The sequence below is a fragment of the Amblyomma maculatum genome, chromosome 1 (assembly GCF_055883805.1).
Source record: "Amblyomma maculatum isolate TAMU_Amacu chromosome 1, ASM5588380v1, whole genome shotgun sequence".
Taxonomy (NCBI): domain Eukaryota; kingdom Metazoa; phylum Arthropoda; class Arachnida; order Ixodida; family Ixodidae; genus Amblyomma; species Amblyomma maculatum.
Window position 1 is genome coordinate 360,934,105 of NC_139344.1, and position 24,647 is coordinate 360,958,751.

General features: G+C 44.5%; 1 protein-coding gene across 4 annotated transcripts in view; it reads right to left on the reverse strand.

Moving 5' to 3' along the window:
* LOC146207932 (venom serine carboxypeptidase-like) overlaps nt 1-24,647 on the reverse strand; it is a 154,366-nt gene that overhangs the window by 4,347 nt on the left and 125,372 nt on the right. For 3 of the 4 annotated variants that reach the window (XR_014704550.1, XM_084591650.1, XM_084591643.1), the window contains 5 exons: nt 22,322-22,410; nt 21,123-21,239; nt 19,879-19,938; nt 7,217-7,258; nt 1,837-1,890 (listed from right to left, as the gene is read on the reverse strand). Coding sequence is in view for 2 of the 4 variants with exons in the window: in XM_084591650.1 (XP_084447776.1) it covers nt 1,837-1,890; nt 7,217-7,258; nt 19,879-19,938; nt 21,123-21,239; nt 22,322-22,410 (362 nt within the window). In the remaining 2 variants the exon portion in view is untranslated. The remainder of the gene's footprint in view (nt 1-1,836; nt 1,891-7,216; nt 7,259-19,878; nt 19,939-21,122; nt 21,240-22,321; nt 22,411-24,647) is intronic. The other variant, XR_014704555.1, reaches the window with a different exon arrangement.

Sequence of the window (24,647 nt, forward strand, 5' to 3'; positions counted from 1 at the left end):
TGCACGCTTCCTATCTCTTAGTGTTACCCCTGCCATTTTCGTTCCATAGCCCTCTGGGTTGTCCTCAACTTAAGTAGAACTCTCTTGGTTAGCCTCCACGTTTCAGCGCCATCCATCCGTGCCCAATAGTATATATGGATATAGCGCGAATGCCTGTTATACTCTAGTAACGTCACCTTGAATTCATTGCCAGCCATTTGATCCGGTTTCGGGAGGCGAAGCCTTCCCATGCGACGTTTTTTCTTCGCTCTCCCATTCAATAACCTCCACATGTTGACACCGCAACAACAGGACCGAACGAGCAGAATCGTCCAAACCGTCCCCATTGCAAAGCGCCTTGCACTGAAATGGAGCAGCAATTGGCGTCACCGTTACCAGTGGTGCCCCTCCCAAACGCGTGACTCGATGCCCTAATCGCATGGACAGTTAGTTTTTATATCAGCGCACCTGTTGTAGCGACAGCGACGTCCCACAACATTCCGGTGTCAAAACGTTCCAGGGAGGGGGGGGGGGGGGGGGGGGGAGTTTGAAAGCGACACGGACTACGAGGGATGCCGTAGTAGAGGACTCCGGAATAAATGAGGCAACCAGAGCTTCTTTAACGTCCACTTACACCGCATAGTACATGACCGCTTCGCGTTTCTTTTCCATCGAAATGCGGCCGCTATCGATCCCGCGTCTTCGATATCAGGAGCAGAGTGCCCTAAACACTGAGCCACCTCAGCGGGACACAAAAACGAACATGAGTTAGCGCGTGGCCTAGCCATAAGTTAGCACTTTTGCGTCTGTGGCCGCAGATAATAAAACTTTAAAAGATCAGCAAATGGTACTTCGTACCATGTACATTATAATCCAGTCACAGTCAACCAGCTGAAGTTGTCATATGTCGGCAGATTACAGCTCAATAAGAAAATATGCTATGTTCAGTTGAAGCGCGAACCCTTTTTAACTGAGAAAACGTGCAAGTATTAAATGAAAGTTCTCACTACCGCTGCCCATTTCAGTAGAAAACTGGAGCCCAGATTTCTTAGGCTAATCTACATCACTATTCATGGCTTAGCGGAGATCACGGATTACTTTTTGGCATTTCCTTCACGTATATATAGCTTTATAGGAACATCATCAATGCATCATCCTCAGCAATAAATTCGTTTTTTATTCCTGCAAGATATTCATCGAGAAGTCCATAAGCATCCCAAATAAACAATTTCTACAGAGGAAGAAAAATTCATGCTATATTCAAGTAGCAGTTCTTAATATGAGTACATCAGTATTAAAAGTTATGTTACAACACGTTCGCGCCAGTTTTGCTGATCAGCGGTCAGGGGCTGCAACGTGGAGGCTAAAGAAGAGGGTTCTACTTAAGTCGAGGACAACGCAGAGGGCTATGGAACGAGAAATGGCAGGGGTAACATTAAGAGATAGGAAGCGTGCAGAGTGGATGAGAGAAATAACTCAGGTTACTGACATTCTAGTGGTAATCAAGAAGAAGAAATGGGCATTGGCAACGTAGTATGAAGAGAAGATAACCGATGGCCGCTTTGGGTAACAAACTGGATTCACAGGGAAGGAAAGCGTAGCAGGGGGCGGCCGGAAGTTAGGTGGGCGGACGAGGTTAAGAAGTGCGCAGTGGTCAAGTGGATGTAGCTAGCACAGGACTGGGTTAATTGGAGGAATATGGGAGAGGCCTTCGCCCTGCAGTGGGTACAGTGAGTATAGTCATGCTGTTGTTAATGATGATGATTATGGTCATAACGTAAACGTCGAATCGTACATACTTCTCGATGTGTGTTCAATTTTACGCGTGTTAATCCAGAACTATCATTGGCGACTCACCTTGGCCAAGGTCGCCGCAACGGTGATGCCTAATCGGACGTAGAAGTACTCGACCTGAATAGACGATGGATATAGTGGAACGCAGGAATCAGTCTATTACTCTAGAAGCAAAGATTCTGCACGCAATACACAGTGTCTCTGCTATCCTTTTCTGTCAGCCAAAATGCAGAGGCGATAATTCGTTTGATGTGAAAGAAGTTGGATAGCATGTTTTTTCACTCGCCAATCTATCCCAATCCCGATTTCAATCTAATTTTGATCATATTACGATTCCCCTTCAATTATTAATAGCTTCTTTTATTCTTTCGTACCGAATCCAAAGTCACTGATTTTCATTTCTGATAAGTCATTCTTAGTCTAGCCTATCTTTTCTCCTTGCTACAAATGGAGAGGCGGAGTACATCCTCTGTTCACCTACCATGGTTGGTAGGTGGCCGCATCAGATAGACTTTGGCAGTTGTCTGTTATCGCTTTTATGGTAGCATTGATGCCATCACGCTAAAAATGTGTCATTACCATAAGCAGGGTAAAAACTGCGCATTTCACGGGTATTGTTTTAGTGCACAATGCCGCAGGAATTCAACAAGCTTGATTAGTGTTGTGTTTCTCTGAGAGAACCTAGCATACTGAACAATTGTCTCTATTTCACTTTTTATGCAGATATTAGCGAGACATATTTAGTTGAATCTTCTTCCCGATGTAGACATTTCGTACAGTAACACACTGCACATCAACTACTTCATATTCCGCCGCCATTTGCGCAAGGTGTGGGCGCTGAGGCTGGCTGCTCACAACAGGCGTTTCCTCTCAGAACTTCAAGTCGAACTTCGCAAAATATCAGGTGCAGCCGGTGACGCCTTTTAAGCCTCGCAGATGAGCATTTGGCTTGGTTTGGTTTTGGGGTTTATCGTCCCAAAGTGACTGAGGCTATGAGAGACGCCATAATAGACGGCTCCGGAAATTTCGACCATGTTGCCGTACTTTTAATCTGCAGAAAAAAGGAGCGGTCCAGTTCTCGAGAGTCTCTGAAGCGAGGATTAATTTTAGTTTTTTTTTTTTACCGTGATGTGCAGCGTATGTGCTCAAGACTTGACGGCGCCGGCATTGCTCTAATCTATCCCCTCAAGTATGGCCACACAATCGCCGTAAGGTAATTTTCGCCGTGAAACGAAGCTGATAGTTCGCATACACAGCATGAATTTCGAGTCCAGTAGCAGCGCCGAACTCGCTTTGAGGTGACGTGAATATTGTAGTAAACACCACTAGAGGCGAATGTCACCCGTCAAAAGTGGCGCTAAATTTTCCAGTGTACAGTAAACGTACGAATTATTGACACGGCCACACATTCAGCTGCCGTTTTCCTATGGCTGTCACTGGCTACCGCGACGGCAGCTAAAGGCGGTTATAGTATACAGGGTTGAAGTCTCAGGAGATGAGCGCTTTAGTGCTTTCAAGAAACCCTCCAAATGTTAAAGATTTTAAAATTTTACGTGGGGAACATTTCACTTTTGACATGCTTCATATGCCTAGTGTTCTCTTTTTTTTTTTCTCCTGGCTGTTCATAAGAATGCGTTAAAAGCTACGTGAAGGCCAGCCGAACACGTCGTTAAATGTGATTATCTCCTTCAGGCGCCAGTTAACTTTTCTGAAAGGAAATTTTTTTTCCACCATGCATGATCAGTAGCCCAGGCAGAATTCAAATATAAAATATTATGAAAAAATATTTATATATTATTCGCGTCCACATATGTGGACATGGCGCCTCATTCATGTACAATATTACAACTACAATATTACAACAATTTCTGCGTTTTCTAACTGATTATTATGCATGAATAGATGTTTTCCTCTGAGAATACCTTGACGCCTTCAAGATTGATACACCTGCAGGCAAATCAGCGTATTACGTACTGCTCTTGTACGAAATAACGAAGCGCCGCGGACACTTTAACAATTTCGGCCTTAAGACGCCGTGTCCACATTTGTGAATGCGAAACTCTGAAAGTTCGATGAAGCACTTTTTTTTTTATGTCTAAGCCAATGAAATCTGACATGCAACATCTACTTTCCGTTATTGGCATATTAATTACAATAAATAATATTATTAGGCATCGGTAAAGAGTGAGGAATGTAAAAATAAGAGCTGTAAAACGCTGCGACGCCCATTTTTACTTACTGTTTACAAACACATTTCGCTGTAGCAACAAGCGATGGCGCCATATGTACTTAACAGGGCGGGCTCAAATGTTACGGGTGTCAAATTCAAATGCGGAAATTCGCACTTCGTGCAAAGATATAGTGAAATTTGAGTCCGTTTGCGTATGTGGACGCAGCGCCTGAAGGGGTCATGAAGAATAGCTTACTACGAACTGACATCTCTTGAAATTTGTTGAAATAAATCTAACTAATGTACTGATCGCTTTCCATTTTCTGCACCAGCAATTATACTCATCGGAAGTCGCGAAAAGCAGAATTTCCAAGGTAGCTGTCCATTCTTGGTTCAGCTCCTACTGAGCGCCGCAGGAGCTTTGCGATTCTTTTTTTTTTTTTTTTCGAAAAGTCTTTCAAAGCACGCACCTGCCATGCGCAACTGAACGAGAATTTCTCGCTTTCTATTTTGGAGACTGAGGGTGAACGTGTGTGCATGTTGTTAAATGACTGGAGGATAGAATTTTGTATTCATAGATACTGCGATCCAGTGCAGATCATAGAAGGGTGTGAAAAAGCGAAATACAAGCATATAAACACAACTCAATTTCATAAAATTCATAACATTTGCAGGCACTTTTCAAACATTACTACACTATTCTGGGTAACAGTCTCGCTGTCAAGTTTGTTCCACTCAGTAATTGTTCTCGAAAAAAAAAAAAGCATATTTAAAGCAGTAGAATATTGCAATAATTAAAGAGCACTGCAGAATATTTACTGGAGCAACGCGAAAGCACGGATGCTGGTGTTGGTTGCTTCTGGTTACCTCTGGTTGCTTAATTCACTTCTTGTTTGCCTATTTTAGTCTGGTACTTTCAAATTGAGCGCCAATACCTTCCTGTGTCATTTTTCGGCTCTACTTCCGGTTGCGTGACGTCACATTATTACACTTCTTGTTTATTCATTTTAGTCTTTGGTACTTTCAAATTGTCCGCCAGTCCCTTCCTTTGCCCTTTTTCGGCTCTACTTCCGGTTGCGTGATGTCACATCCTCTGTGCTACATTAATTCACTTCTTCATTTATTTTAGTCTTTAGTACTTTGAAATTGTGCAGCAATCCCTTCCTATGTCTTTTTTCGGCTCTACTTCCGGTTGCGTAACGTCACATCCTTGACGTCACCCTAATTGACTGTCTTAACTACTTTAGTGTTTGATTCTTTCAAATGGTGCGCCAATCCCTTCCTATGCCCTTTTGTGGCTCGACTTCAAGTTGCGTGACATCACATCTAATTGACTGATTTAATTACTATTTTAGTAATTGATGCATTCAAATGTGGCGCCAAGCCATTCGCTAATGAGATCATTTTTGCCTTTACTGTTAAATTGCTTGCTTCTATTTACCTGATTAATTTATTGGTCTAATTATTTTTTCGCGCATATTACATCACCTTCTATCGAATGATACCACTCATTAACCTCTATGGCTTCTCAATTACAACTGCTGCAAACATGATTTAGCGTGTTTTGCCTCTAAATAATTACCTAATTACATTATTGGCCTAATTATTATTTCGGACACAACATTACGCCACCGTCTATCGATTACTGTAGTAGACTGTAGACAACTTTTACATCTTTTGCCTGTAAGTAATTACCTAATTAACTTATTCACCTAATTATTTGTTCCGCAGCAACATTACGTCAGCCTCAATCGATTGACATCACTCATTAACCTCTACGACTTCTCAATTACTCGCAACTGCTGCGGACACGATTTGGCGGACGCGGTCTGTGGACACGGTTTGCGGACGCGGTCTGCAGATACGGTCTGCGGATAGAAATTTGTGAACATAGTGAAGTAACGCTTTCGCTTAACTCGAACTCCAGCTTTTGGTCAAAGCGAAGGGTAATAGGCGAAGTTTTCACGCATCGCGCTTTAAGGCAGCCTTTAAAGGGTGCTTTGCCGCATAACGGCAATAATAAAGGAAAAGACAGCTTCTAAGGCAGTCTACGTATGGTGAGATGAGTGCAAACTAACTTTAGGGCTGCGCGTGGTGAGATCAGTCCCTAATCAAAATAACAGTTCAGTAAAGCACTTTACTGACCCATAGCAATACGTCTAGAATTTGTAAAATATCTCCTTCCAACGCAATAAGACAACTTAATTCATACCAATGTCGGAAGAGCGTCTAGTCATGCAGTAGGCAGTCTTCTACACGTGGTGCTTTATGTATACCCGGAGGGGAAAAGGTAGGCACGTTCAAAATTGGTTCATGTCAGTAGTAACGTACACGAGAGATCTCACTCATAACGATTGCCTTTCGGCTTAGAACACGTACGAGCAATGCCTAGAATTAGACTAGCTTCTTTAATTCATTCGCCTCGTTTTGACTACAGAAACTTCATTCTCGATCATCCAACAGAAACCTCGAGTGTACATGTATGGCTCTAGATAAACAGGCACTGCCCAAACTGAACATGACTGTGCTTATTTGTCACTCAAATGCTGCTTCAGGGTTTCCTCATAGCTTTTCATGTAGAGAAAGACTATTTATTTGAAAATCCCAATGAAGAGATGGAAGGCCGTCCTCGTCTGCCAGTTTGTTTTTGCGCTGATTTCCAGAGAGGTTTTGTCATGCCGCCTGGGACGCCATGGCGATAGCGGATGACTGGGAAAATAAGATAAGGGTGCTTCTTTCTCCGGTTTGCGCTTTCAAACGATGGTGGTCCAGTTCCGCCACTGCATGCTTACTTAAGACCTTTCTGCCTTTGTTATAATCCAGTAATCGCGACGCGTGGAAGCGCCGTAGCAGGATTTTGAAAGATCGGAGAAGACGTGCGCGAAATGCGATCTCTAGAACCAAACTATTTCACTCCAGGACTAATTTAATGTTGTTTTGTAGTCCTTTATGGCTGGCTCAGGCAAAGCCACACATCCTGTTATACCAGTATGTGTGGGGGGACAGTAGAAATGAAAGAGAATTGAAGATAACTTATTACAGCCATTACTATCAATTCACGCGCTGGACAAATACATTTCCAAGTGTTTTCCAGTTAAATCTGTATTTGCTGCACTAGAGACTCTTAACTCTGATAAAGCGGTTCGTTTGCCTCTGTGTTGAAGTCATGAAATAAACGAAGTAAAGATAGAGAGAACGAGAGAAAAAGGAAAATCCAAACTACTCGCTACCATCGTGCCTAGGCCGCTCTTTTTTTTTTTTTTCGGAACTCACCGTCGCGACTTGGGAGAAGAAGCGGGCGATGGACGTCAGGTCCTGCGAGAAAGAAAAACACAAGGGTCGTTGTTGACAGAAATAAAGGAAGGCTTGAAAAACATCTTCAGATGTTTTTCAAGCCTTCTGCCAATTAGCTTCTTCTTCTGCCAATTAGCTTTACCCCGAGCAGCAGCCATTATTTTGCGGAGCACCAATAGCTGTCAGGCCGAACGCCAAAGCGTTCCGGTCGAAAAGCAACGCAAAAAAGGAAGCAACCAAACGAAAAGAAGATTGGTCCATCTGACGTCTGCTGAAGACAGAAGCAGCAGCTTATTAAGAGGTGACCTCAACCACTAATCGAAAACTACAGCCTCTAATAAAAACACTGTTCTGCAAACAAAAATAAAGAAAAGCCCTATCAGCAAAAAAGAAAGAAAAGAAACGAGTAGATTAATTTTTTTTTAAAGAGTAAGCGCCAATTTAGTTGGATTAGAAATCTATAAGAAGCGCTCAGGCCATTATGTATTACTGGCGTCGAAAATAAATGGAACGCGGTTCAGTGGCTTAATGCAAAGTTATTATATAAGAAATACGATGCCGTGTTGTATTCACCGTAAAATTACAGTAGGCATGAGTTAATACCCGGAAAAAGTATGCCCGACAAATTTCTATGATCACTTGCCTCCCATTCCACTTTGATTCAAGACTAACTTTGTTTTCTTCACCTTGCTTCAGTTAAACTTCGTTTTATTACGGTAAGGGCAATGGTAATTTGAACGTAAATGGAGGAGTAAGTCATATAAAAACACCGAGGTTGTAATAAGCGAGGAATATTTTGAAACAAGAACTCACATTATATATACATGTAGCCCGACACGTACCCTTTTGCGAGCGCTGTACAATGAGCGCACGAAAAAGAGATCAGATAACCAAGTAGTAGCTAACTTAATGAAGCGAAACTAACTTATGCACGCGCTTTCGCCCTTTCATTCCCTATGAAAGTGCCATAGGAGGACGCTTGAGGAAAGCCAGCAGTTCGTGGGAAATAGCAGAATTACAGTGCAAGAGAGAAAGCACTGTAAACTCCTCGTGAGAGAGTTAATAAATCCGCCAAAGACGCAAAGACAACGTTAACAGGTTTAATATTAAGAAAAAGAAAACAAAAATGCCTCATTTTAGGTGCTTAATTCAGCGACAAAAAGATCATGACGAGACCAATCGATATCTGCAGTTTCCGTTATTTTTAAATGCCCTTAAGCTATACCGTCGCAGTAGAGCTAGCGTTGCACAACCGTCTTTCACCGCATGAGACAACGGTCCAGTAAAAATTGTGGCGTCGCCAGGGGGTGCAAAAGGACACTTTAACCCCAACTCCCTCCCCCTTAAGCTACACCAGCCTTGCCCTCCTCATCCCAAGCCTTCTCCACTTGTGCTTCTTTATTTTCCCACTAAAATCGGTGACAAGAAACTCTGTTATGTTTATTTTGACCACAATGACAAAAAAAAAAAGTGCGTGGAATGGGGTTGGGGGATCTGGTTTGCCCTCCCCAAGACAAATCTTGCCGACGCCCATGAGTAAAAAAAATAACATAAGAACAAATTCCAACTTCATCGATCATCACAGTTTACGTTCGATGCAGGATAATGTCTAAAATATGCCTCCAATCTACCGTTTCTCGTAATAGTTGTATTCATTTTAGTTAGGGAAATTTCTTAATCTCATTCGCCTAGCTGACTTTCTCCCCTTTCGCACGCTTTTATTATCTTGGAGTCCATTCCGCTACCCTCAGGGATCGTCGGCTGTCCTGCCCTCAAAACAGTGCTGAAGAAATTGTATGATTGCGTACCACATACAGGATCATAGTATGTCATACAAATATTATGTCTTACGAGGTCATACGTGATTATAAAGATATTTTTACGGGTGGATGCCCCACAGAATTATTGCAAACACTAGTTTAGGTTCGGTGGTCGCTCTGTACACAACACCCACCAAGTCAATCCACCTTCTTTTGTTTCATCATGATGCGCCATATAACACTACCCCCTCCGCAAAAGCACTGTCCCGTTGTGTTCTAGGGGGGAGGGGGGGGGGCGATGTATAACGTGAATGGTACAGCTAGAGGAGCGTAAAGTTAACAATGCAGGAGACTTCTGGTACAAAGGACTTCGCATGCACAGGGGCGATTTCGTATGTGACGTCAGTGACTGTCGGAAAATAAGGCAAGAGCCTGTGTAGCGCGGCAGAAGGTTTTCACACAAGCCGACTCGACAGGATGGGAGCCAGAGCAGAGCAAGAGATCTAGCAATGTCGTGCGCATTACAATGGCGACTGTTGTAATGGCATTCCTGGGAACCTTGGGAGGCAAAGCACCTGTCACGAGCAATCTGGTTGTCGTCACTCGCGTGAGCGACGATATCGCGAACGTAAGTATTGGTGGCGGCATCAGCAGGGGGTGGTGAGGTGTCGAAATGCAGTAATGGGTGTCGGCCAAAGAGCAGATAGAACTAAGAGTAGCCAGCGGTATCATTCCGAGAAGAGTTGTAGGTGAACGTAACAAAATAAAGTTTAACATCCCGATTCCGGTGATCGTCAGAGACATGCATGGACAGCATCTCTGTGAGTTTACAGTTGAGACGTTTTGTGAGACCGTTGGTCTGCGGGTGATTGGCGGTGGTGAATTTGTGGCGTAAAGAGCAAAGAAGAATTTCCTCAACAACACTGGAGAGGAAGCAGGGAGACCACGATCCGTGAATAGTTGACGAGGGGCTCCATGCTGGGGTATCACGTCATGATAAAGGAAACCAGCTACGTCTGTAGCGCAGCTGGTCATGATGGTGCGGGTAATTGCGTACCGTCTAGCATAATCGATAGCGAATGCGATCCATTTGTTCCCCGAGGTGAAGACTAGGAAGGGCCCAAGCAAGCCAACGCTAGGACGTGAGAACTGGTCATTCGGGATGGGAATGAGCTGCAGGTGTCCTGAAGAAAAAAATGGGGGCTTCTTCCGGCACTGACACAACTCACGTGCGGCCACGTAGTCCTGGACAGGCGGTAGAGACCGGGTCTGTAGAAACGGTGGCGAACGCTGTAATACGTGCTAGAAACGTCAAAGGGTTCAGCCGTGGGAGCATCATGAAACTGCTTGAGTATGGTAAAGCGCAGATGTTGGCAAACGATGGGCAAAAGCTCATCACCATTAGGTAGCATATTGCGGTGGTATGGCATGTCTCCTTTGACCATAAACATGACTAGTGTAGGATCAGAGTGGCCGGTATTCAAACAGTCGATGAGAGAAAAGAGAGTAGATTCCAAGCGCTGTTCTGTATTAATGTGGGGAAAGCCGGATAAAAACAAGACACATGCTTCGACGTTAGAGCCGATGCAGCTAGGACAATCGACTGGGTAACGGGACAAGTAGTGTGCATCTTGGTGAAGCCGTTCAGACCTGGAAACGATGAAAAAAAAAATGTATTCTTGTAATTGCAACGCCCAAATCCCTAAATATTTGGCCAGTAGGGTCTCTGAGTGAAGTAAAGCACCACAAGGCATGGTGTCTTTCCAGTCCGACTGTATTACTGACGACTAAATACGCAGCACTTCGTGAAACACTACAAATATATAAACAGATCAGTAAAGACGTGGTTGAAAAGAACAGTGCTCATTCTTGAGAACTCTGCTCTGTACAGCGGCCACACGAATGAAGCGAGGCACTCCACCAGACGGCAAATGTCTATATTTCTCCAGATATGGCCAGTTGAGACTTCATGACAATCGACAGCTGCGACGCTTTTACGAAAAAATAAGGGCAGAATTTCGAAACGGACCAAACAGGTGCCAGGCGCTCCCTCTTTCTGGTGGAGTTAATTTGTTCAGCCCTAGATAGGAGGCGGCTGGCATACGCTATCACCCTGTTGTGGTTGTGGTGCCGCTGAGAGAGGATAGCTGCAATTACATGGCCACTTACGTCAGTGCGGAGTTCGATAAGGGAGAAAGGGTTGAAATGGGCCAAGACGGGCGAGGTGATGAGAGCGCAATAAGCTGTGAGAAATATGTAGGCTGTTTTGGACACCAAGATAAAAGTACGCTTTTCTTCAGTAGGTCGGTGATAGGGCGGGAAACGGCTGCGAAGTTGTGGGCGAAGCGTCTGATATAAAACCACAAGCCCATAAAGCTTCGTACATCGCTAGATGTACGTGGCGTGGGAAAAGCATTGATGGCACAAATTTTATCGGGGTCAGGCTGAAGATCTTCCTCAACTTTGATTTCTCGGTGACCGAAGCTACATTTTTCCGAGTCAATTCAAGTCCGACGCGGCTGAAAGCGCGAGAATGGCAGTAAGGCGAGAGGTGGCTGGCAAAAGTGAACGAGAAAACAATAATGTCGTCTAAGTGGCGCAACAAAGTCGTCCACTTGAAACCTCACAACAAATAATTCATAACCTTTCTGAAGTGACAGGTGCGTTACAAAGGCTAAAGGGTATCACTTCATATTAGTACAGGCCATCAGGAGCAAAGAATCTGTTTTTTTTGCGGTAGTGCTCGTCGATAGAGGTCTTCTAGTAGCCAAAGCGAAGGTCGATGGAGGAAAGTATGTGATCCATGCAAGCAATCAAGGGCATCGTCAATGCGCGGAAGAGGGTATGTGTCCTTTTTGGTCAACGTATGAGGTGGCGATAGTCGACGCAGATTCTCCAGATCTGATTTTTCTTTTTCACTAGCCTGACAGGCTACGCCTGGAAACTAGTCGAAAGCTCAATAATGTCAGTGGTCAGCATTCTGTCGACTTCTTGGTAAATCACCTGGCGTTCCGAATAAGAGACACGATAAGTTTGCCTGTGAATAGAACTAGCATCGCCAGTGTCAACCGACTTTTAGCCTAGAAGTCGGGCGCCGAAGTAAAAAACGTTGCTAAAAGAAAGCAAAAGATTGTAAAGTTTCTAGTCCGAATGGGGTTGCAGACCAGCCGTAATCGTGCTGTAAAGAGGATCAGAATGAGACGGGGACGAGGTAGGAGTGGAAGGTTGGTAAAAGGAGGGTCGGGGGTCAGAGATTAAACTTCGCAGTATCAGTGGGGACAGTTCAGCAAGAGAAATTCTGTTGGGAAGAACTTGGGCCGACAAACTGAAGTTAAGGACCAGCAGAGTGGTGTGATTCTGAGAGACAATAATGTTAGGAATGATGACGTTACACTGTGGGCGAAAGGTCTAATTTTACGCCGTCGGTACCAGTCTAATTGTATTATTACTGACAACTAAATGAGCAGCACATCATAAAGCACTACAAATGCATAAACAACAGAACAGTAAAAACGTGGTGGCAACTAGCAGTGCTCATTCCTGCGAACTCTGCCCTTTACAGTAGCCACACGAATGAAGCGAGGCACTCCGACAGACGGTAAACGTTGTCCTACTTTTACTTAGTCCTACTTAGTTGAGACTTCAATCGAAGGCTGCGACGCTTTCACGACCGAAAGGATTTCCAGTAAGTTACTGAAGCCCGGACTGGCTAGACAACTTTGGCAGACCGCCGAAAACCCCGGACCTTGTTCTCTCACCGAGTTCTGTCTTCACAGTTAAAGAGGTCCTTCCGGTGTGCTGTTCAGATAGAAAGCCCTCTTTGGGCTTGTGGCAAGAAACTGCCACCGTGCTGTTACTCCGTTCCGACTTTCCTCGTGACTGCAGTCAGGCAGTGGCGTCTGCACTTCGTAGTAGACTTTGCGAGAAGGATCCGAGAAGATCACCAAAAGAACAAGACAGAAAGAAGGAACGACGCGACATTAGGCCCTCCCAAGTTCGCCCGCCAAGGCCGAAAGAAAAAAGTGAAGGAGAGCGAATGAAAGGAACGAGAAAGGGGAGAGGAGAACGAGAAGAAACTCTTGAAACAAGAGCATAGCTTATTTAGAGCATCGAATGACAGCTGATGTAATCGTTTCTTTTTATTTCTTCCCGCATTAAATCCAGGCCAAACGATCAGAGGGAAGAAGGTTAGAAGGGTCTGAGACGAGAGATGGAGGAAGCATGGAAAAACAGAGAGGTTATCGCTAAGAAGCGCATAAACACTAAAGAAGGCCGGAAACCCGGGGCTGGATAGAGATTTACTGCCGCCTAGAGTCGTCTCGTAGCCGCCGGGGGTGCCCGGTTCCGTCTTCCCTAACGAGGCGTGAAGAATCGGCAAAAGGCGGGTCGGCCGTAAAGCGGCCCAGTCCGCTTTCCTGTTCCCCTTAATTAAAACCTCTTGGAATATTCAACGTTTTCAAGGAAAAAGTACGAAGGGCAAGAAGTGCAATGAGTACAGCTCTCGGCACTGCCAGACTCCAGAAGCCTTAACCGGAACGGGGCGAATATATATACACCACGCCGTAGACTGCCGACGCCAGCATCGTAAAAAGAGGAGCCGTAAAATGCTTTCGAATCTCTGGCGTCTTAACTTGCCCCCCCCCCCCCCCCCCCCCCTTTCCCCGCCCCCTCTTCCTCTGCTTTCTATCTGTGAATCCAGTACGCAAGTACGCACATCTGTGTGTGTACTTCGTAATTTTATCTTTAGTGCTTTGCAAACGCCAGCGTAAAAGGCGAGCGGTGGGCATGTTGGCCACCTGGCTTTGAGGATGGAGAACGGTCATGACTTAAGTTAACCGATGCATTTTCTCTTAGACGAAAAGGAGCAAAGGAGGGGTGGGGGAGGGGAGGGGGTAACTACTTCCTTCACATTGTAGACCGGACAATCGTTGTTACGACCGCTGCTGGCTTATGCGCTTGTTTTGTGTGATCTGTGGAGTGTGGACCGTGAACTTACTAGAATCGAAATAATTTCACGGGGAATGTACACGAGATGTCGCGACGGACGGCAAAGAGAATATTCCTGCTCAGCTGTGGTCGACATCAGTTTTGAGAGCCACGCTCGAGCGGGGAACACTAAAAAACTCCGAACAAACCTGCACCTAGCTGCTTGTAGCTTTCTAAAGGCATTATACGTGTGCTTAGGAGCGACCACATTGTAAACGGTGAGTCTTTAGACCTTTTATGAACTTGTATTTTACAAAGCAAGACATACATGCTTATGCACGCTCTCCGTGTTGGTCTTAAAGCAAAGCGCAAATGATGTACGTGAAAGCTCCTGACGATTACATGATTATTCAACTGCTCAGTCAAGTAATCAACTTAAATTTTGATTCTAGGGGCAACGTTATGTTGCGGAATTGAAGGCCATAGACATCAAAAGTGGGCCTCGCTTATAAATTTCCTTATAAATTTTCTGCGGTTCAATTTATCGAACGTCAAATAAACGCATTTGAGAGATCGCCGAATTGCCTTTTTGGCATTGCACATTCAAAGAATGGCGAAATGTGTACAGCGTAAGGAAAACCAAGGACACAATGAAGAGGCATGGGACACCGGAGCCCTTTCCGTCATGAATAAGCGTAGTGGAGCGTAGAGCGTGAAGCGTAGTGAGGCGTTTTTGTACACGGTAAAAAAGAAAAAAAAAACGCCCAGTAGAGGTGTAGCCTTAGGCAAGCACCCTACGGCCAGTGTTTGCATTTCGGTCCCGTTTTGAAGCCCTTCTGGCAACGTTGAAACTCCCGGTATCACAAGGGTAGAGTTCGTCAAATTCCTCAGAAGGTTGCCGTATTGACGATTTTCACGTAATCAATGCCGCATTGTAGGGCCGCCGCGAGCTACTCAAATGAGGACCGAGGTGCGCGTAACAGCATAGTTTGTTCCACTGTGAGCGCTTCGACGGCAAGTTCACACAATGTTGCCGTAGTCTCCCTACAAAAATAAACCTTTAGAGAGCTGTTACATCGATATTTGCATGCTAACAAAAGAGAAAAACCAAATTATGGGGTTTTCTGACGCTGGAAACACCAAGTAAGCGTGGGAATACGGAATTCTCTTCTGCTGGGATGCTTGTAGGAGCATGAAAGCGACTTCGAGCATATATTTTCAAAATCATAATTTAGAAGACTAAAGAAAACTATATATAACTATGAGACGCTGTGTTTTAATAAGAGTGAGCAATGGTCAAATTTTAAACGCGATTAGTTTTATACATGGCTGCCTCTACAATTATAAGCCTCATTCCGGCGTATGTATACGTGTATGATGGAGCAGTGCGTTTGCCCGCGGAAAAAAATGCTTGATATGACGATCTACTTTGAATGAAATCCTATTGTATTGTTTTTTTGACTTCAATATTTCTCTTCATGCCTCCTCGCAGCTGGAATCAATCCAAGTAGAGCGGAACGAAAACGATCATAGCATAAAACCGTAACATTCATTAGACGCCTCCGTTCCCAGATTGATTTAATAGAGCACAAGGCGTGGTTACAGCTCCGAGGGAACCGCGCGTGGAATCATCGAGATTGTAACCCAAGGGTTTTGCTTGTGGTCGCAGTTCTGTGTTTGAGTTTTATCAAACTGTTGAGCATTTGGGGGCACTAAATTTTGAGACACTGTTTGACACTTGGGGACATCTCAAGCGTTATTTGTATGATGCGACAGCCTTAATGGCTCCCAATATGCCGGCTCCTGTTGCATATCCTCGCTCATCTGCATGCACTTTGTTGCTCGTTTAATAACTAATATCCTAATTTGTGCATCCATCATGGTAACTTACATATACTCATGTGAAAGAGCACCAGAAATAGATATAACACCACACTCTAACCAGCGACCGTGCCTACGTGGCCTATAGGTGTACGTATTGTATTTGACTCGGGGTCCAAGGGTTCATCTCACTACTCAATATCAAGGGAGCTACCAGAGTTCGAAGCCCCTGCCGAATCTGCCACGTCATGTGGTCTCTAGGCATCACAGAGCCTTCCGAGCATTTTGTGCCCGGTCCGGTAACCTGTGATCTACCACCGGAAAGAGCCCTACTAGTGATTTTTCTCCTACTACGCCTACGCCACTTTTTTGCTGGAGACGGAATCCTTGAATGGAATGGCGCGCGTTAAAAGTGTGAGATTATTTATAGGCAACTTTCACTGGACAGCATGCTTATGCCAGTCACATAATAAGTACTCCGTATAACACCGTCCTACCGGGCTGCTTGAAGCGCTCTTTCTAGGTGATGAAGATCGCCAATACAGCTAAACAATTTAGAATGACATGTAAACTTCGATTTTAAGGGTAAATGACAACAACTTTAGTTTCTGCAGTTTGACCGAGCCTTTCGTGTATCCTAGTTCATCTACACACACTTCGCTACTCCTCCGATCACTACACACTTAATTTGGGCCCCTATGAGAACCTTAGACTGCAATCAAGCAAAGGATCAAGCAGGGTTTCGGAAACGGTACTCTGCTATCGATCATATCCATACCATCAATCAGATGCTAGAAAAATGCTCGGAATATAACCAGCCCTTATACATAGCATTCATTGACTACGAAAAAGCATTTGACTCAGTTGAAACCTCGGCGGTGATGCAGGCATTGCGAAATCAGGGGGTAGACGAGCCATACGTGAAAATGCTGGAAGATATGTATACTGGCTCCACAGCAACCATAGTTGTGCATAAAGCAAGTAACAAAATTCCCATAAAGAAAGGTGTTAGGCAAGGAGACACAATCTCCCCAGTACAATTCACAGCTTGCTTAGAAATATTCAGATACTTGGAATGGGAGCAGTTAGGGATAAGGGTAGATGGAGAATACCTCAGTAATCTGCGATTTGCTGATGACATTGCCTTGCTAAGCAACTCGGGGGATGAACTGCAAATAATGATTGATGACCTAGATAGGAAAAGTAGAAAGGTAGGCTTGAAAATCAATATGCAGAAGACTGAGGTGATGTTCAACAGCCTCGGGAAGGAACAGCAGTTTACATTAGGTAGCGAAATACTGGAAATAGTAGGCGAATATGTGTACTCAGTACAGGTAGTAACCGCAGATCCGGACCATGAAAAGGAAATAACAAGAAGAATAAGATTGGGATGAAGCGCATTTGGCAAGCACTCGCAGATTATGACTAGCAGCTTACCGGTATCGCTCAAGAGGAAAGTATACAACAGTTGCATCTTGCCTGTACTCACCCATGGGGCTGAAACGTGGAGGCTAACCAAGAGAGTTCTACTTAAGTTGAGGACAACCCAGAGGGCTATGGAACGAAAAATGGTAGGGGTAACATTAAGAGATAGAAAGCGTGCAGAGTGGGTCAGAGAAATAACTCAAGTTACCGACATTCTAGTAGAAATTAAGAAGAAGAAATGGACATGGGCAGGACATGTAGTGCGAAGAGAGGATAACCGATGGTCGCTGAGAGTAATAAATTGGATTCCAAGGGAAGGAAAGCGTAGCAGGGGGCGGCAGAAAGTTAGGTGGGCGGATGAGATTAAGAAGTTCGCAGGGGTCAAGTGGATGCAGCTAGCACAGGACAGGGTTAAGTGGAGAAATATGGGAGAGGCCTTCGCCCTGCAGTGGGTATAGTTAGGCTGATGATGATGATGATGATGATGATGAGAGCACAGCTCTGAGGCGCCAGTTTCTGTATTGCGCGTAGTATAGTCGTAGCCGTCGTCGGCGCAGTCGGCCTGACATATGTCACCTGTCATCAGTGACATGTAGACACGGAGCGAAGCAACAACTACTGCGGCTAGCATATGGTAGAGTAGAGTAATGAAAATACCTTCCCCTATTTTGCTGATGATGAATAAAGGGTGAGAGGTAACGGGTGACTTTGTAGATCGGCTGCTGGCTTGAAGTTACAAGCGCCGCTTTAATCTCGAATAGCCGGGGGCATGGCTTATAAGTAGTGTCTGACTCGAGACCAAATGCTTCTGAAAGGTTGGTTCCTATCCCATCCTGCCACCTCAAATGAGCTACCCTAGTTAACAGTTGTCATGCGGTGTCGTTACGCCAGAAAACCTGCCGACGAACGAGTGCCTAGTCATGTCGCAGGTTTTGGTGGAGAGCGGGGACTTTAACGACGTCGCGGTAAAAAGGAAGTCATATATTCTGACACTTTTAATGGCTCCATTCTCCAGAAGATCTAGCATTGTGAGTTAAGGATGACGGATATGGCTCTCGCAGGTGGTGGTTGGCAGGTCACATGGCCTTGTACTGATTGATCTTCGGGTTGTCTGACGTCACAAAAACACATGGCCGAGTTGGCAATAGCTGCCTAGCTTCTCCTTTGAGATGGGAAGGTGAAATCGGAATCTAGCCACTCAGGGCTCTTGTATTCCAAGCAAAAACATGCATTCCCCTAAGCCGACATGTTCGTATGTCCGATGATTTATATGTCGTGGAGTTTTTCATGTAATATGGTAACGTAGGGTTGTATTCTGACGAGTGTAATAGACACAGTAATTAAAAAAAAAATTCCGAGAGCACTGTGGAATCACACTGCAGAAATGCGAAAGCCGGAGTATTGCTGGTGTACACAGTGCATCAAGTTAGCTCTCATTACCTTTATCAACTAAATGCGCCGTCATTACCATTACCAATGTCATTATTGTCATTATAACTAATTGTGGCGTCATACGTCATCGCTACTATCATACTCACCGTAGACAAGGAAAATTACGATGTGCGTTTCACGATCCCGGGTGGGGCGCAGTTGGGTAAAGGGTTCAGCTGGAGATCCTAGGAATACAGGTTAGCTTCTCGGTGGAGATTTAATTTTTTTTGGATGGAAAAACAGCACAAAAGGCAAGCACCAGAGCTAAGAAACACAAAACGAGCGCTGACTCACAAATGAAAGTTTTGTGAAGAAGAAGATGGACCCCTTCGCTGTTTATTCAAAGAGGGAACACAATATATAAAAATAAGTGACCACCCTATCAAGAAGTGGACAAGCAAAAACACGTGGTGCTACGTAGGATGCAGGAATGCCATCTCGCTTTCATGCAGAAAAATGGATGGCTCACTAAAGCGCAACCTATTTTTTTCTTCATGCGGTAGTTCTACATTATCTCACGTGTTAAGCGAGCCGGGTGCTTATAGAGGATATCAGAATAGTGCAGTGAAGGATAACAAGATTCGCAGTCACTGACGTGGCCAACGAGGTTAGTAGATTTGTTAGCGTTTAAGTTATTTGCATGCTCTTTCAAACGTGTATTAATGCACCGCCCCGTCTGCCCAATGTATACTTGTCCCCATGATAGTGGGATTTCGTAGACTACACCTTCAGCACAGGGTACACATTTTGTTTCATGCTTAACCCCACATGTTGGTTCATGTTCTTTCTGATACTCCAGCTTTGCTTTCCGAAATAGCACAAACACCTAAAGTTTTTTAGGTGCAGAAAAAACAACCTCTATGTCATATCGTTTTGCCACATTTTTAAGATTGTGTGACAGGCGGTGTCAGTTGTGAGTCAGCGCTCGTCTTGTGTTTCTTTGCTCTGGTGCTTGTCTTTTGCGCTGTTTTTCCATCCAATATGTTCCACCAGCTCGCCCGTTCGGCTATAGGATTGTTATTTTTTGATGACGTCATCATGTCGTCATTTGATTGACAGCTATAGTGTGACCGCACGAACGCCGAGACAGTATACGAGCCATTACAGGTTTTCGCCTTAAAAGAGCAAAAGAGAGAGGAGGTTTATTTTCCTGCGTTACATGACAACTACCATGCACGGCGTACAAACGCACATTCACTGTCTAAGCTGTCAAAAACAATGCAGGCGTGTGCAAATAGAGCATATGCTGCGCATGCTCGCACACTCACAAACACTCACAAATGTGTCCGGCGGTGCAGTCGTGGTTGTTTGATTGCGAATGATGCTTTTTCTTCTCATCTGTTGGAAAAGGGAATGAAACAGGTGCACAAACAATGAGCTCAAGAAGCACGCATTATTATAAAGGGTACAGTCGTCAAGACTCGCACAAACGCAGTTGAAGAAGTTTGTTGAGTTTGAAGAGAAACTGATGTGTATCCGTTAATGAATAAACATTTACTTAGCCAAAAGCAGACGTTTTATAAGCAAGAAACTATATTAAAAAAAAATGAAAATGCAACTTTTGACGTTATCGGTCGTTTTCGCCAGAGAAACTGTGGTTGTCAAACGGTTCTTGAAACCCTAATTTCTGAGACCATTCAACACAGGTATAGTCTCTTACAACAATGATCACAAAGTCTTTTTTTCTTTTTGGCTCGAAGCCATAAATTTGAACTGTGAACTGGAAAACTTTACTTCATGGATAGTAAATGCGCAGCTTCGCCGTCAAACAACACAAATATATCCACAAACAATGACGGAATAGATTTCTTTTATCATGAACTTAAACAAACAAGCAACCCTAAACTGTGCAGAGTGTCGGCAGAGTCCCCTTAACTGCTGTAGATAGTCGAAACTATTCGGAGGCATTCCACTGACGTGCGCCTCATACTACTGTGTTGTTCTCTCTCTCTCTCTCACACACACACACACACACACACACACACACACACACACACACACACACACACACACACACACACACACACACACACACACACACACACACACACACACACACACACACACACACACACACACACACACACACACACACACACACACACACACACACACACACACACACACACACACGCGCACGCACACCCAACACACACACACACACGCGCACGCACACCCACACACACACACACACACACACACACACACACACACACACACACACACACACACACACACACACACACACACACACACACACACACACACACACACACACACACACACACACACACACACACACACACACACACACACACACACACACACACACACACACACACACACACACACACAAAAAAAAAAAAACAAAAAAAAAACAGAGTGAGCAAATGAAGGTACAGTACTGTTCCTGAGCTGCGTTGCTAAGATTTGTGTATGCTTCGAAAACGAGTCACTAAAATCCACCGCTGGCCCTATAATGTCGTCCGCGGAGCGTTTCTGAGCCATAGTGGCCTTCTCACCAGCTGCAGCTGCTCGTCGCCAGTCTTGATATGGAAGAGGGTGATATTTATCGGCAGGCAGGCCAGCGTCGAGAAGATGTTCCAGCAAAGGAACACCGTCAGCGCCGGCTTGATCCTCTGCGAGGGGCCGTGGCAGTAAGCAACCACAGATTGAGAAAAGCTTGTTAGTTTAAGGAGCCGCTCTTTCTAGAGATAACCCGGATTAAGTAGTTACAAGAATAAAGTTTCGGAGGCTTATCCCGATTTAACCTAGTTATCGGTGCGTAATGTCTGTTAAGCATGACTACACATCATCCTGACTTCTGCGCCGCAGTGTTGGTGAAGTGTTGGCAACGGCAAGCAAGAAATGTGTGGCGAGACTCGGCAACCGAGTGTCGGCTAACCAGTTGTCAAAACCTCCGCCTGTTCATGTGGTCAGTGCATGTTAAAGAACCCTTGGAGGTCGAAATTTCCTGAACCCGTCTTTACGGCCACTCTCGGATCAAGGTGAAAAGCGCCTGGTCGAAATTTAAAATAAGAGTAGAGCTCACGCCCTGAAATACTTGAGAACAATTTAGACGCTTTTTGCGGGCCAAAAAGAATATCTTCGGAGTTTTGCAAAAAAAAAAAAAAAAACCGTCATTTTTATGAATAAAATCATCACAAGAAGTACGGCACAGAGATTGTTGCTAACGGGAAAAGACATGCGTCTGGAGGAGGCGTAATCAGGTCAAAATTAACAAGACAGAATGTCGCATATTTGTCACAAGTTACCCTAACTTTCCGTTTAAAGAAAAACATTTTAACGGCATTTTATCGCATTCTAAAATCCTTGATCCTCCTGACTTCCATCCTCTTAATATCTCCGAACATCATAGATGATGCTTCTCCATCTCCGGACGTCGACACGGCAGAACAATAATATGATACGTGCGCAGGAACAGTCCTTGCATTTGTTTCTGTAACAAAATAAATGCTAAATAAATTGAATTGAATTGACTGGAAGATACAGATTCTCAGAAATGAAACGAGTAATGTGTAAACGACTGTCGCCCTGTCTGCAAGTCACAGCTTTTGTCTCCTTGGAATTATCTAGCTATGCATAGATGTGAACTAACCCAAAGTGACCACTGTAAAACAGGAGTGCATGGCCAATATTTGTTTTCAGGGGAATTCTAATAAACCTGATCACTACACTCCCCGACCATCACTACACTCACCCCGACTGCGCCGAACAGTAGCACCATGGCGGAGAAGCAGTTGAAGGATGTCTCCATGCCCTTGAACGTGTACAAGTACAGTATGATCGCTGCAGGAAAAAAAAAATGAGGAATAGGGAGCGGCTAAGTCTTCCGTAGAGAGCTAGCAACTTCAAACGTTTCGAACAACGTCTGATGTTGCTAGATGTTAGTTAATTTAAAATACTAGCGCCCCGTTGGACGTGGTGGGAGCTTCTACAGAACTGACAAGGTCCGAGAAGGCAGTAGAAGAATCGTCTATATTTTTTACAACATAGAAATCAAATCATAGTAAACCTTAAGTGCCCATTATCGATAAATTTCAAGATATCAATATCTGTAATTTCAGTGGGCCGAGAAAAGTTCTATATTAGCGTTTGAATGTGTATACAGTCAGGGACAAATGCTTGTAGGATACAGACGCGGGGAAAGGAAGTATTTATTTGCCTGGCTAGGCAGTCAGCTACTTTTCTTCAACGTACCCAAAAGTTCGTTGTACTACAGCTGTTTTTCATAATAATGAAGGACGTCTTTCCAGGCTAAATCCAGTGCTTCACATTCACTTGCTTTGTCCAACTGCGTAGGCATACTATTCCCTCTAAATCCTCATCTGTAAACTTTTGTTTATGACTGTGCAGTAGCTAGCATGATGCGCGGATAATGATTTAGTTTCCTCGATTGCTTCCAAACTTCAACGTTAAACGATTCAACCACGTAAATCTTAGATAGGCGCAAGTTCCTGGGGCAAAGACTCAGTATACTGCAATTCACTGTACACTTGCCAAAATATTTATTATTCAAAACATCCCACAGGCCCCAGATTGGAGCATGGAGTAACGGGTGTAACAATTATATAATACACACAAAATTAAACTTAACTGTCAGTAATGAAATACCAGCTCAAACACAATCCAGAAATACAGTTCATATAGCATTATTGGCCACCAAACCGAAACGCTTGTGGAAGAGGGTGTGGAAATAAACTGAACTAAAAAATTTAGGAGGTAAAGTGCCACTTTGACTGATAAGCATGTGTATCAAACAAACCAAAACATACGTGAAGACAGGTTTCTGAAACAGCTGGGGTGAAAATTAAGTAACGTACAAGGGTGACTTACTAGTTATGGTGTTTGACAACTCAAATAAAGTTCGCGGGTGTATCAGACCAATTCGTTCCCTCCTTTCAGTGCGTAATTGCTGCCTCATGGTGTGGAGGCTATTGAAATGCTTAGCGAGTCTCGATAACAACTACGGCTGTTAAGTGTCAAAGCCGCCGTCGATTGAAGGTACGATGGCAGTGTATTTTTCATTATAAAGCTAATATATATTCAGTGAAATTTTGCGTTGATCTTTGCGTTGATCTGGTCTCTGGTCAGTTCGTGTGTGCGTCTTGTCTTAAGATCAGGGCTGGGGGCTGGGCGGCGGTAGTTGCGGCTGGACGGGTCTGGGCAGGAAGGGCTGGGGCGAAGCTGAGCGGCGAAATCCCAAGGCTGTCGGTCGATGGTCCGGGCGTACGGATAGCGTAATGCTCCAGGGCGAGGATAGGGATGACGTACCCCGCACCTCCAATCAAGATGTTACGTGGTGACAAACAAGAAGACGGCACAACATGGCGACAAGATGAACGATGATTTAATGACTGGCCTAGCGCGAGGGCGCCTCTCGCACCACTGCCGATCTTCTTCTTCGCAACAATATATTGCGACAAAATGTTCGCTGCAAGATGCGGAATGCTCTAACTCTCGGTTATGAATTACATCGTTCAATACATCATTTAGGGGCTGATCACGTATACTCGAGATCCAACTCTGGCCGTAGAGGCAGTGTGTCTGTCTCAAAAACAAAACAAAACCAGAAAAGAATACATCCTGCTCGATATCCATGGAAGTTGAAAATCCCCACGCAATCATAACTATTTCGAAGCACTTCACTATGGCGCCTGCTTTTATCGTTTCTTTCAGTCCAAACGATTGGTGTCATGTTAACCGCCTTACTGTGAATGTTACTATGACTTGTTTTCAGATTTTCCATCCCCCTTAGAAGCCATTGCCCGTCTCAACACTGCTATACTTCAATTCCACTGCCATCGCGTCGCAAGACCGAATTTCGCTTCTAGGTGTTGTTACTGACCCTCACCTAAAATTCCATTATCATATAGTGGAAACTTGGAAGAAAATTTCATTTGGGTTACGCGCACTAATCAAAGCCCGATCCTTTTCCCAATCCACACTTTACTATCACTTTAATACGCTTTCGTCCACAGCCACATAAACTACGGCATTTCATCCTGGGATAACGCCTATCATGT